At 39.7% G+C, this 15,389-nt stretch overlaps 1 protein-coding gene across 1 annotated transcript in view; it reads left to right on the plus strand.

Moving 5' to 3' along the window:
• The window catches only part of RFXAP (regulatory factor X associated protein), a 36,368-nt gene that overhangs the window by 2,763 nt on the left and 18,216 nt on the right, over positions 1 to 15,389 (plus strand). Inside the window, exon 2 of the mRNA XM_061994329.1 lies at positions 576 to 651. Within this exon, the coding sequence (XP_061850313.1) occupies positions 576 to 651 (76 nt within the window). The remainder of the gene's footprint in view (positions 1 to 575; positions 652 to 15,389) is intronic.

Here is a 15,389-nt window from a genome sequence, read left to right on the forward strand (position 1 = left end):
GTGTAGGAATAAACTAAATTGCATATTCCTTTTTTTATTGGGTGCCTTCAATCCAGGAACAATGTTGATTTCATCTTCCTGAGTCAGAAAATTCCTTTCTAAATGGAGAAGCATCTAATTTTGCCTTCTAAATCCCCAATGTTTTTGTTAAGAGGCAATAACTTCTGAAACTGCATGTGCAGTGAAGGCAAATCCTATATTGGCTCACTGAAAACTAAAATTAAGATCTATCTGGAGCACTGGATGGTTGAAACATTAAGCATATGGCTTGGCAGGCTGTAGGTTCATCCTCTGTCAACCTGTCTTCATAAGTTTTAAAACCCTATGCTAGTTCATCAACAAAAGACAACAAATAGAAAACATATCATCAATGTATTCTAGTAGTCTATCTTTGACACTAATAGAAGTTAAGTCACTGTAGTACCTTCAGAGTAGGCCAGGGAGACAGAAATTCACTATTTCTCTTCCACAGCATTGTGGTCTACATCCCTGCATAACTCTGCAACTTTGTGCACTCAGGTTGAGTCAATCTCTACTTCATGCTTAGCTTTAAACTTATCTGTTGCTTTCCCCAGGATTGGACATGCTTCCAGATATACTGGAACACCACTATAGCATTGACTTTGCCAGAAAAGCTTATCGACTACACTGGTAAGCTTGTGCAGAGCTCTCTGCAAGATATTATTGGCTATATTGCTCACTGCTAAGTGGAAAAAAATACTTGCATTAAAGCTGATAATCTATGGTAGGCAAATCAGAGTAAGTAGAAACAGAACCTTAAGGCTTTTAGAGATGTTTAATCAAATATTTTCCAACATTTCGGCAGTCCAAGACGTATTCTTAAAAGTGAAGCCTTTACTGCCATGGTTATGTGAAACAGCTTGTGAGATGTGAAAAAACAGTTAATCATATTCACACAATGTTAGAACAAATTAATACGTTCCCTTTATTCTTATCATTTAACATATCTTCCAACTGAGCAGATAAAAAAAAGACTTTGGCAAGACTACAACACCTACATCTTATTTTTAACCTGCTGGGAACAAAAACAAGCCACCTAGTGACAAAAAAAAAATTATAGACTCGTTTCTATACTTCTTTTTGAATTCTACAATGTCAAGTGAAAAAAAACAGGGTTCTTCTACCTTGTAGACATGTGGAACATTTTACTGTCCACTGTATCAACTCTCATCAACTATCTTTCTAATAGAGATGAGAAACCTGTCACTGAAGTAAAGATAGTTGTGGGCTACTGAAGAAGGAATTGGCTCATCACCAATGAAGGCTGCCAACACTTCCCTTGGGTGAGAACTTTCCAGCTTTGGTTAGGGAAGTTACAACACCATGGCTACTCAAAATGCAGCTCAGTGAAACCGTAACATCAGAAGTTGTGAGAGGGTTTAGAGACAATAAAAACAGTGTTGGATGATACAAAAAAACGCTGGTCTCTGTAACCCAAAGTTGTGAAGTCACTCTTGTCTGACTTACCTTGTACACTAGGCACCTACTTCAGAGTACCCAGGTCTGCCATTAGTACCGGTGATGAAACACAGGCACTGTGAGGGCATGCATGATGGTCAGATGGCTTTAGATATCTGTTTTACAATGAATATACTTACTTTGCTGATAAAAAGGGAAGGCTGATGTAAACATCCCAATCATTATCTCTTGAGGTTTCACAGGTACCCTTCAAACACCTCCAGTCTAAACACAAGATCACCGAAGAAACATGCAGAGGAAACTGAAAAAGAGAATGAAGTTTACTGTGAGCAGAGGACTAGAAATGAACTGTGAAGAAACTATCCTCTCCAAGATGAGGACTTTTACATCACATTCAGAACTTCTATTTCACCAAAGGTCAGCGGCTCTTTGAGAGAGATAAAAACCAATCAGAAGGTGCCTCAGCCCTGTATAGGTAATTACCATGAACGAAACCAATTTGTCAGGTTGAAATGCAGTTTTGTGGCTCATTACAGAGATTACAGACAGAAAAGGTGCATTCAGGTCAGGTTTTAAATGAATTTTCTCACTGATTTACAAATGTTAAATGGTCTGAAGTAGCTATACTGTGCCTTGAATGAAAATAAAGTTAAATTATATCCGTGTAGCCACACATCCAGTTCAGCAGATGTTAAGTTCATCATTTTAGTCATAAACATTCAAAATAGGTGTCACAGAGAGCTCCATTCTTCACCGAATGCTGACCAAATGTGGCAGATAGCCCTTCTGGGGCAAACAGATGAATAAACATGTGAATGTGAGAATCAGTAGTTGGCATTTTTAACCAATTTTAAATGAGTTGGTTTAGTTTCAAAGCAAGTCATCAGAGGAGAAAAATACTGCATATCTCTACAAACCATTATAGCATGCTCTCCCATCACAGAGCTATCACTTTGAGGAACAAAACACCCCACAAAAACACTACACTAGATTGTGGTCACTGCAGTAATTGTGGTTTATACCCCAAAAGACCACAGGCAATATAGACTAAAAGGGTAAGGAGGACTGTTATTGCTTCCTGCCTCTGTTCTTCAATTGAGGAAATGAAGGATTAATCCTAGATCCTCAAAGATGATTAATCATTAATTCAGTGGAAGTGTGGGACTAATTATCTCTGAGGATTGAAGCCAAAGTGATTTGCTAAAGGTCACCAGGAAGTCGGTGACCATGGCAGAAAAGGAATTTGAATCTGATAAATATGAACACAGAACTGCAAGCAAACACTACTTCTGACTTCCACTTGCAGCATCAGGAGTCCTGAGGAGACCACTTTGATGGTAACCTCTAGGATACTTCAAACACAGCAACACAAACAGCTTCCTAACAGGCAAAAGAAGCTGTGACTTTACAAAGTACTAGTCATTGTTCAGTGACTGCTCTTTAAATTCTGGTTAAGTGTCAAGTGGTTTGTGCCTTGGTGAGTACAGGCTAAGCTAGTACATGTTTGCTGTGAGGTAAAAACATTCTGACAGGCTCTCCCAACAGAACAGCTACTGTGATGTAAACCTGCCTCACTGTAACTTGTTCATTGCCATCAGTCATTCCTTCTGTTAACTTAGCAGAAGATACACTCCATGGGTGAAAAGTGGACACCTCTTTTTATTTTATCCTATTTTTCAGTAATCATAGAATCATGAAATGGTAGGGGTTGGAAAGGACCTTTAGAGATCATCTAGTCCAACCTCCCTGCAGAAGCAGGTTCACCTAGATCAGGTCACACAGGAACATGTCCAGGTGGGTCTTGAAGACCTCCAAGGAAGGAGACTCCACAACCCCTCTGGGCAGCCTGTGCCAGGGCTCCCTCACCTGAACAGTGAAATAGTTTTTCCTTATATTTCCTTATATTTATTTTGTGTTCCAGCTTCATCCCATTACCCCTTGTCCTGTTAATAAAGTATATTGACAAAAGTAGATATAAAGTATATTTTTAATAAAGTATATTGAAATATTTTAAGGGGTTTGGGGTTTTTTTTCTGGTCTTGACTATAAAATAAGCTTAGTGCAATTCTCTGACAGGAGTTCTGTCATTGCTAAGCTGATTAGAAATCCAGTAGCAACACAGCTGAGATCTATTAGAAGCTATCAGTAACAATCACTACTGGGAATTACTGTGTACTTCTGAAGAGCAAAATTCATTTTAAATCAGAATGAGAGATGCGGGACAGTCAAGGAAGCTTGGAAAGTGACTGGGCAGTGTTATCAGTTAAATGGATTTTATAAAACATTGATTTTTCAAAGCTTTACTCTCTAACATGGTTCAAAAGCAGGCCCTCAGCAATTCTGCATCTCATCAGGGGCAAAACTTGGCAACAAAGAGAGCACTGGGCTATAAATTGCTCCTGGTGGATTGGTTTCTTGAAAGCTTGTAGCAATCAGTGAACTTCTCAGGCTACTCAGTCACACAGCTGGTGTGTCCTAAAAAGGGGTTTCCAATACAATGTCTCTGACATGCATTATCGAGTAGCACACAAAATTGCTGCACATTGCAGAACCCTTGCCATGAAGCAGAGCCTTGAAGGTTACATTCACTTGACAAGGAAGTTTCTGAAGTTGAATGATATTTTCCTCTCTCCCCCCTGATGTCTGACATCATCACAACTCATGTCTAATACAGGCCAGCTATGTGCTGCTGCACGTGCGAGCTGATGGGGATCACACCAGCATCTCTGTTACAGAAGCAGTTCCTGACGACTCCACTCCTTGAACAGTGCCAGATGACCCACACGACAGCAGACAGCGCTGTGACAATGGTAGAGAGTGTTAAGATCAAACTGTCTGCATCCTTATAGTTGTTATGGAACAGAGAGTCCAGTAACTATTACTTCCTCTTCCTCCTCATCTGTCTCTGAAATGGACCCTTGTTGTTACCTTGGTGCTATTTGATCTTTACCACGATCTTGGCCATGTCCCTGAGTGATCATTGCTACCTCTTAATACGGAAATGTGGTCTTACGTAAGTAGCTGGATAAACAGGCATTAATGGTACAGAAAAATTATTGCAGGTTTCCTCAGACTTCTTTTTTGAGCTACTTCCTTCCTAATTTGGAAGAATTATCTATATTTGTGAGAGGGAATCAAAGACTCCTTAGAAATACTTCTTTTTCTCTGTTGAAACAGCTAACACCACAGAATCACAGAATCATACGGTGGGGGTTGGAAGGGACCTCTAATGATCATCCTGTCAAACCCCTCTGCTCAAGTAGGTCCACCTAGATCAGATCACATAGAAATGTGTCCAAGTGGGTTTTGAAAACCTCCAGAGAAGGAGACTCCACACCCTCCCTGGGCAGCCTGTGCCAGGGCTTCATCACCCTTAGAGGAAATAAGTTTTTCCTTATGCTTAAGTGAAACAGTTTTTGTGTTCCAGCTTTTGTCCATTACTCCTAGTCCTGTCACTGGACTCTACAGAAAAAAAGTGTTGCTCCATCCTCTTGACATTCACTTTTTAAATATTTGTAAGTATTAATGAGGTCTCTCCTCAGTCTGCTCTTCTCTAGGATGAACAGTCTCAGGTCCCATAGCCTTTTCTCATAAGAAAAGATGCTCCAATCCCCTGATCACCTTGGTGGCCCTGCGCTGGACTCTCTCCACAAGTTCTCTGTCCCTCTTGAGCTGGGGAGCCCAGAACTGGACACAGGACTCCAGATGAGGCCTCACCAGGGCACAGTAGAGAGGCAGAAGAACCTCCCTTGACCTGCTGGCCACACTCTTCTTGATGCATCCCAGGATGCCATTGGCCTTCTTGGCCACGACGGCACACTGCTGTCTCATGGTCAGTTTATTGTCAACCAGGGCTCCCAGGTGTCTCCCTGCAGAGCTGCTCTCCAGCAGGTCAATCCCCAGCCTGTACTGGTGCAAGGGGTTGTTCCTTCCCAGATGCAGGACTCTGCACTTGCCCTTGTTGAACCTCATGAGGTTCCTCTCTGCCCAGCTCTCAAGCCAGCTGAGATCCTGCTGAATGGCAGCACAGCCTTCTGGTGAAGCAGCCAGTCTTCCTAGTTTGGTGTCATCAGTGAACTTGCTGAGGGTACACTCTGCCCTCTCATTCAAGTCTTCTCCTTAAGTCACTCTTGCAGCTGCTTGTTCAACCAAGTTAGACTCCTAATTTCCACAAAATTTCCAAATATGTCAATATAAAACATATCTTTAACTGCTACTGGAACCTGTGTTACAAGTCCTTCACAATTTGTTACCTAGCTTTTAAATCCATTACTAATCCTATGATCTCATGCCAAGGTTCTTAATTTCTTACCCCCAGTCACCTCTCCTGGAGCTAGCGCTAGCTGCATCTGCAAGAGAATTATGAGTCAATCATGAGTCATGACAAGCCAAATGCTGTGCACAATTCACTGCCTATTTACAGTTTTAAAGAGACACCAATTCTGTTAGGGTTGCAGTGACTTATGAATTATGATTCCTGGGATAGTTTTCATGTTTCCTGAATTGCCACAGTCAGATGGCACTGTCTTTTCAGCATAAACCATTCACATATGCGTTATATTCTTATGCAGGAACCAGTTCCTGAACACAGAATGATTTTCCTGGAGTATTCATATGGTCTACTCTTTTTAACAAATGGCTCTTACAGACTCAAGGCTTCCTTATGCTTTAGACACTGTTAATATTTACTGTAATTGATAATAGTAGGTCAATGATACAGGTGAGTGTTTATACAGGAAAGCTCATTTGCACACCAGTATGATTTGCCATGTGATCTGTTTTAAGTTGTTCAAGTGACACAATGCTGACCAGAATGGAAAATATTTTGCCTGATGTGGGTACAACTGAACTTGACTTTACACAGAATGCTCAAATCTTAAGGTATCTCATGTGGTATTTGACATTTGTGGTTCCTCCCCCTGTCCCTGACCTGAGAACTGCTTATGCCTCAACTGTGCAGCTTTCTGTAGCCTTTCCTGTAAGAGTGAGAACCTCTCATTCAAATTGTTTTAATAGAAGAATATCTTCTCATACTATAGTTGACAAACACAACAGACTTCAAGCCCAAATGACAACAGAAGGCACATTTTCCTCTTCTCAAATCAAATATGAGGGACCTTATCAGGCAACTACTCGTCCACTTTCTATTCTAGGGCACTTCACAGACTGATTGATAGTGATCAAATGTGTTCTCGATGGAGAGAGCAGCAATCTGCAAAAATGGATGGCCAAATATTAAAAGGCTTTTACAACGTATCCAGCAGCTGCTACAGATGTGAATGCCACACCTTCCTTACTGCATACAGAAATAAGCATGGCTTGCTGCTTCAGTATTTTGTTGGTGTATTTGGTTCTTGAAGATATTTGCCTCAGAAATCTGTATTTTATATGACTGAATGAACTATGAGAAAAGGTAGTCATGTACTGCAATAATCCATTTTTCTCTTGTTTTGCCGCTGAATCTTTCAAAATCAATTCTTCAGAGAGAAGGACAAGGCCAAGACTTTTGTGGAGTTGTGCCAACAAAGAATTTGGCCCCACATTTATTTTTGTGTGTGCCTTGTACCTGTAGGCAAATGGAGCAGATGGAAGAAATTCTACTGACAATTTTGTTCTAGTTGTATGGTGCAACAAAACATAAATATTGTAAGGAAATATTTTCCTTCTGTGATTTTATATATCAAAGGATGGTATCAGGAAGCCAGAAGTGCCCATTTTAATTTACATTCATCTCTGGAAGTCACCACGGTATAGCTTTCCTAACAGCCAGTGCATCAAGTGCTTTGTTTTCTTCCTCCTTCTCAGTTTCTGAAAAAAAAAATTAAAAGAGATATAGCTTCTGACATTCTGTGATTTTTTTTTTAGAACCACAGTGAACCCCACTGGCGAGTGTGATTGTGACTAACGTAGGAGCTCTGGGATTCAATCAAGTTTCCTGCTGTGGACCTGAAGCTGTGAACTCAAACATACTTTACAGACACAAGTCTGGAGCCTATTCCTTGTTGATCCAGCTGTAAATAGATATGGACTTATGGCCAGACAGTCTGCAGGCTGCTGCTTGCTAGAGCTACAATATCATCTCCAAACAAATACAACTATCTTTTTCAAAATACTTGTCTCATAAATCTCATGTTCACTAGGATATTAGCTACTAGTCTCAATCTCTACAACTGTTACTATGAGACAGTTACCTTAAGAAGAAATTTTGGTATGATCAGAAATAATCTTTCCCTCATGTTTATATGAAATTGGGTGGGCAGGCCCTGGATTCAGCCTTCAAAAGAAGTTACTATGTGGTTTGTCAGAGGTAGCACTTGATATGTGGCACATTTGGCCTCAGATGCCTCAGTTTAGCTATATTCTTCTTGGCATAGACCACGAGACAATCTACAATGTCTGTTACTAGGACTGGTGCTTCTGGAAATCACAGAATCAGAATAAAAAGGCAGTGATAGACGTGACCCTATAAAATTCCAGCATCTCCCACTTTTTTAGTCCATTTTCTCCCACCCACTGACAAAAACACCATCCACTGGAGTGGAGCAAGGTTTTGGCCAATTCTGTACCCATAGCAGGAGACAAACTTCAAAGGTGGCAGGAATGCATGGTAATACTCCTCTAGTTGGTGATAACACTTTGATGTTTCACTCCAGAGAGCAGTTTCTGGTACTCAATTCAGTAAAACTACTATCTCTTGAGGTAGGGAAAAAAACCAAAACCAACCTTTTAAAAAGGAAGAAAACAGCGCCAGCCACAATCTCCAGGAACATAGTGGTTAGCATGCTTGATAAAGGCCATAAAGACAGTACAATCACCATAGTGCTTCCTCCAAATGCTCTCGTGGCAGATATCCAACAAATAACCATTCAAGAGCTTCCTGAGACAGAGACATTGTTACCGTGTATATTACGACTGTATCACGCAATTGTTTAATACAATTGTGGTGGACACAATGGATACTGTGTAAAATACACAGTGTATACTATTATATCTAGTACTACTGCACACGACACAATACATCAGCATTTTACTTGGGTTGAAGCTTTCTTTCATGAATTTGTCCAGTCACTTTTTTAATTATGTAAACTTGCAGCATCCAGAACTTCCTGCACTGAAAATTTCCACAGCTTGACTGAATATAGTATGAAAATTCACCTCTTTTGTTTGCTTTTATCTAGTTAATCTGCTAGTTTCATGTTGTTCTCTTGCTTTTGTACTGATGAGACAGCTTCTAATAACAATTTCAGTCTTTTCTAGTCACCCATTTTTATAGACCTTTCTACCTTCTCAGTTATCTCTCTGCCAGTCTACTCACTTGTCTATTTGCTATTTAGTAGCTCCTTACCTTTGATTGTCCTTATCATTCATCTCTGTACTTCTTCCAGTTTTGCTGTTGCCCTTCAGATAGAAGAACCAGAACGGTACTGAATCTCTCCAAGGGGAACACTGTGCATATTATTTTCCGTTTAGTTTGCTATTGCTTTGAAAACAATGTTAATACAGTGGCTGTTTTTTTGCTTCAAAATATAACAATTAATAATAAATTACAGAAATAACAAGGAAGTAGCCCAGATTACCCCTTAGCATCAACGAAGATCAACTGATCTTGGGCATACTAAATGCAAGAGCAGCAAAGATGTTAAAGATACAAAGAAGTCACCTATATGATCATAACTCATAGAAAGACCACTACCTCCTACTGAGCTACATGGAGCTGTCTTAAATGAGAGCTTTGGTTAAAAATAATGCTTTGATTTCTGTTGTGTGCTTTTTTGTTTGCCAGTATTTATTGCTCTATAAAGGGCTATGACATTTCCAGGAGGTCAGCATTTGAGCAGTATTTCATAACTTACTGGGCAGGAAGGAAATCTAGATTAAGACTTTATGGTCAGCCTCCTAAGGAACTTTATTAACCTAGCATGGAAGCTGGGACATGTGAGGGGACAACTACCTGTCACTGTTAGCTACCTGCCCAGAGAAAGGCTCCTCCAACAACTCCAGAACTTCCACTTGAGAGGAACTTCTTCTGTGGTTTATAATTACAAAGGCAAAGACTGTTTTAATTTTGAGTCAGCATAAACACATGGCACCATTTGGAGGACAGGCACTGTAAGGAAACTTCTCAGAAATTTCATGGCTTTGACAAGCAATTAGTGTTTGAATTTTGAGGAATGACAGGCAGACTCTTGATCAAGAAAACAAGAAAATGAGCATGTGAAGAAAAGAACAGAGACAGATTAGCATCAACTGAACAACTGCAAAACCAAAACTTCTGTGGTCATTGGAGAGAAATGTTAAAAATTTTTATGGTGGTTTGACCCTGGCTGGATGCCAGGTGCCCACCATGCTGCTCTATCACCCACCTCCTCAGAAAGTCAGGTAGGGGAAAAAATAAGATGGAAGCCTCATGGATTGAGATAAAAGCAGTTTAATAAAGAAATAGCAAAACCACATGAGTGAGAAGCAAAGCAAAACAAATAAAGATGTTATTCTTCCCATCAGCAGCGATATCTGGCCACTTCCCGAGAAGTAGGGCTTCAGTACACATAATAGTTGCTTTGGAAGGCAAAAGTGAAACGTAGAATCATAGAATGGTAGGGGTTGGAAGGGACCTTTAAAGATCATCTAGTTTAACATCTGCACAGCAACTTCTCCCCTTTCTCAAATACATTAATCACAGAGGTGTCACCTCAGTCACTAATTGGCCAGATGTGGGTCAGGTGCGGGGTCCATCTTAGAATTGACTGGCATTAGCCCTATCAGCTACAGGGGAAGCTTCTGGTAGATCTTTGTTTAAAGAAGCCACCCCATAGCATCTCCCGCTACTAAAAACCTGGCCCAGGCAAAACCACTGTATTCACTAAACCAACCTATCACGGCCAGGATTCTACCACACTCAAAGTTCAGGCGTCCTCTTCTGAGGAAATTTGGAATACTTCCACATAAAGACTAAAGAATCCCATGGAATTGTTTGAAGACAAATCTAACTCCCATATCTTCAAATCAAGAAGACAAGTTCACTTCAGATCAAGACTAGAGTTTGCCATTTTGTAACAGCATTCTAGACTTTGCAAGAATGAGGAGGGGAAGAAATGAAAGTAATCCTACCAAATCAAACAGCAGTGCTGGAATTTGTGATCATACAGGGGTTGTGAATGTTGTTCCTTCCTTGCTGCACTGTAGTTTACTTGCTGCCCCCACAGTCTCTGAGAGAAGCATACTCTATTCAGCAGGAGCAGGAGAGCAATGGTGTCTCATTATTCTCTGAGTCTTTTATTATTGAGAGAGGGGAGAAGGGCTGATTCCTTAAACCTTGGGGGTCTTTTGCCTTCAGGCATTTAACAAACGGGGTTTTGGCTGTATGTCTTTGGCTTTAGCTTATTTAACCTGTTAAACAGCTTTTCATTTATTTACCTTATGTCTTTTTCTTATGATGACTCTTGGCAATGTCAATTGCTAATTCTGGGACTCTTGGTAGGTGCAGCACGGCAAATGACAGAGATTGTCCCTGTGCCACAGAGATTTCTGGGAAAGTGCCAGAGTATTATCTGGTGGGTAAAACATACCACACAAGAATAGGAAGTAAGAATTTAACACATTTTCTTTTCAAGAATTTTTTCGTGATGGATCATACCTTGTCTCTCCCCTCTCCTCCTCTTGCTCTTCTCTGTGAAGTACAGGTGTCTATTCTACAAATAACCTCAAGTATTCACAGCTAGAGCTGCAGAAACAGTTCTCCTCAAGACAGAAGCAACAGGACAAGGGGTAATGGGATGAAGCTGGAACACAAAAGGTTCCACTTAAACATAAGGAAAAACCTATTTCACTGTGAGTGTGACGGAGCAGTGGCACAGGCTGCCCAGAGGGGTTGTGGAGTCTCCTTCCTTGGAGGTCTTCAAGACCCGCCTGGACATGTTCCTATGTGACCTGATCTAGGTGATCCTGCTTCTGCAGGGGGGTTGGACTAGATCATCTCTAAAGGTCCCTTCCAACCCCTACCATTCTATGATTCTATGATTCTTATCAGACAGTGGGACTAGAAAATAATTATTTTTCATACAAAATCTTTAATGGTAAAGCTCAGATGAAGAATTTTCTGAAGCGTCATTTTTTCCAATTTCTTTCTTATGGACCAGAAGTCAGAGGATGGCTCTGAAAGCCAGAAATAGCAGGCAGCAGGGGACAGAAAGGTGCATTAATGTGTGTTAGCTTCCCGGTTCCTGAAACTTACAAACTTCTCAGTCAAGCCTGTCTGTTGGGAACCCTTTCTGTTGGCATACACATGGAGAGAGTAAGATAAAATGCTGCTTTTAGGAGGGAATGGAACTTGAGGAATAAAAAGCTTCCCTGCTCTGAGAGTGCTTTGTCCTTCAATGGCAAGGGCTGCCAGAACTAGCAGTGTCATGAGGTTGCCCTGCTTGCAATGCTGAAACTCTTAGAAATGGTAGAGACAGAAAATTTTTGCCTGTTACTTCCTACATGATCTACAAAACTTGTCCCTTACCTTGATTGTACTGCTGTGGTCTTGGTCCATCAGACAGTCTGTAAGAAAGCCTGCCTCTTTTTAACATCATTCAGGTCACAGCATTGCTGGCATCATTTCAAATAGATAACTGGTTATATATGAGGCTCCCAGGCCTTTCTTTGCTGGGCCTCTTTTGAAGCATGAAGTAGCAGCGTTATCTGAAGTGCAGCTTTGTGGGAGCTATGCTTTGCTTCATCTAACTGATAGAAGAGCACATGCAAATACCCACACTGCTGTCCCATTTGAATCTGTATGACTCTCGTTTCCAGAAACTGTGGTGATGTTTTGTTTTTTTCCCCTGTGGTTTTCTCTATTTTATTCAATTTTATTTCAGCTTCTTGTTATTGTTTTATCTTCAAAAAGGTACTTACAATGATGTCATGTCTCAGGTCTTGAGTGAACTCATGTCTCACTCTAAAGCCATCCCTGTACCTTCCTTCAGTGTCTGCTGTGAAGGGGGTTTTGCACACATTCCATTTTCTACACACTTATTTTAAATCATAAAATCTAGACTTGTTAATAGTACTTCAGAATCAAGTTTCACCAGTGTTCTACAGGAAAACGAACTCATCTCCCTAACTGTGAGTATTGAAAGTGACATTTTTACTTGAACATCACAGTGGGAGTTTTTAGTAAGATGCTTGTACATTGTGACCTTTAAATCATTTTCAGAACCATGTTCTTGCAGTAAAGTTCACCATTCTGTAAGTCTGCATTTCATGTTTTTAGCTTTGTATTGCGGTAAACTGGCTTTTTTGAGGGTGCCATGGACACAGCCACAGCCTCACTGTGATTTACCATACCATTTATCTTCATAGGGTGTGCAAATTTCATCAGCTCTTTGCATTTAATTCCACATCATTAATTCAAATGTTGAAAAATATCAGGATTGGTACAACTCTACATAAAATCCCACTACAGACATTCATATTCAATTATGACTCTATGTGGACAATTCATCAACCGGAATCTGTTTAAAACATCAGTTCCCAGATTATTTTCTTACTGTTCCTTTACTGCTTATATACAATACTGATTGATCTTTACCAGGATGGACTGGTATGCAGCCAAATTTCTTACTAAAGCCTAAATTTCGTACTTTTGTACTTTTTGAATTTTCTCAAACATACTATCGTAAAATACAACTTAAAAAAAAAAAACCAAAATCAAACCACAATGGCTTGCTTTAAAAGGCCTATTTCCTGCTGAAAAGAATCTTCATCAACATTTATGTATATTTTTTTATATCCAACTACTTAATAGCTATAACTCATGCCTAGTCTTCACTCCTGAAGATTTAAATACCTGTGAGTTACCTCTGAATAAGCATTGTATACTACTTTGAGCCATCATCCCTGTCTTTGGAACATGGCTGCAGCAATAAGAGTCTTCCTGTCTCTTGGAACACCTATGATGTTTCAAGATTTGTCAAAACTCAGTTTCAATGGACAAGAGGTCCACCTGGCCAGCTCCTCAAGTCTCTGGGTAAAAATTGTATAGGTCTATAGCTTTAATAATTTTTTATTTTGCAGATGCTATGGAACTGGAAAATACTTTTAATTTCTTCTTAGGATAGGAAAAAAAATGTATATTGTCCAATGAGTTAACTTTTTTTCCCCTTCATATCTTCCTTTAGTAGTGGGACTAAGAAGAATTTATTTTCTAATAATTTTCAGCTTCTCCTTTTCCTTTCCTAAAATTCTTTAGCATTTTTTCTGTATTTCATGACTGTATATTGTTCCTCACCTATTTTTCATTACATACCATTTTTCTAATCATAGATCCTGCCCTGACTTCACTACTGTGCCAACACTGGCTCTAAGCTAAAGCTGTTCACTTGGATGGATTTAGACTGTCCTTTTTAACCATCTAATATATTCTTGTTTTGAACTATCAATCTCTTTTTCTACATAATTTTTCTCACTGTTTTTCCTATTTGAAAAATGAACTCCTATACATGCTATGCAGGTTTAGGTATGGTATACATTTTTATAATTACTATTTAATCTTTTTTTCCACAGTGACTGCAATTAGTCTTGGTTATTTGTCCACCAATCTTCCACCCTGTGTTTAATTTGTCTTTATAATCATTTGGCACTAAACAATGCAGCATGTCTTGTGTAATTGAATTACTGTCTCAAATTTTTAGAAAGTTTAACAACGTCTCAGTACTAGCAGTCTAGGTCCTCTTTCCTTGGTGTTCTACACTTGTAAAGTAACAGGATGATGTATTTGTTATAAACTGTTGAAAGATCAAAAGTTTTGTGGATCTGCCTTACTAGGACATGCTTGAAAGACCATTACTCGAAGTACAATCACTTTATTATGTGGGAGTAAAGAAGCAGATAAGACTAACAAGGCTAGACGTGGGTGAAAGAACAATTCTCATGGATTACTTTAATACATACACTAAGTAGTGTTGGCTGTCTTGCCTGTCAGCAAGCTACAAAGAAATTAAGGATATTATATACAAGCTCACATCTGATGCCAGTGGAAATGAGTCAAACACAGCTGCAATTGGTCACGCCATTGTGAACATCTGACAAGCTTACCCCTATACCAAGAGATCCAGGTCATGAGCAAACTAGGACAACTAAATGCAGTAAAATAAATTATTAGCCTTCAGGGATATCATTGCAGTCAGTAGTGGTGACTGGTTTTGTGTTAATATTTTTCTTTCTTTCTACAAGTAAGATGTGTCTTCCAGACACCATGTCAGTAAGCAAAGGCTTTGTGATTTCCTTGGCAGTAAGCCCCAAGTCAAGTTGTGGAAGAAATTGTCAACAAATAAACTGCTTGTAGGTCCAAATTCTGCTTTCAGTGGTATGTACATAGCTATGTGGAAATTGGAGGGGTTGATTTCTTTCTCACTAATTTTGGTGTGGCTGCCCAGACTTTGAACCAGACTTGAATTTGGCAATTAGCAGTCCTTCATACTAAACAAATCTATAGGCATAGGTTCACTTCATTATACTGTTTTTTCAAACCAATAGTGCCTATTTGAAATAGACAACAGGGAATGCTGTAACGTCTAGATTCTCTGCATATAAAAACCTTTTGCAATACAGGCAGTTTCAGAGAAGCACAATGAGCTAAACTTCCAGTTTGTGTTTACAGTCTGAACCACAGCATTTGCATTTTTCATCACCACTAATGAAGTCTAAAATCTGCATCTGTGTACTCCTTACACTCCAGAATGTCAATTAGCTTTATCCTCAAACTACTGGCCTGAAGCTGCTGGCCTTCCTCATTTCAAGGTAAAGAAGTGCAGAGGAAGCTCTTGGTGGACTGGCAGTGTCAAAGGGAAGCAAAAAGGAACATGTTTACAATTTTCAGACTTTTACATGTTTTTAAACATGACTTGTAATTCTTGACTGAGAAAAAGGACCTGAGCAAGAATTAGCAGGTCTTTAGTGAACTTTCA

Source organism: Colius striatus, chromosome 1 (assembly GCF_028858725.1).
Source record: "Colius striatus isolate bColStr4 chromosome 1, bColStr4.1.hap1, whole genome shotgun sequence".
Classification (NCBI taxonomy): Eukaryota; Metazoa; Chordata; class Aves; order Coliiformes; family Coliidae; genus Colius; species Colius striatus.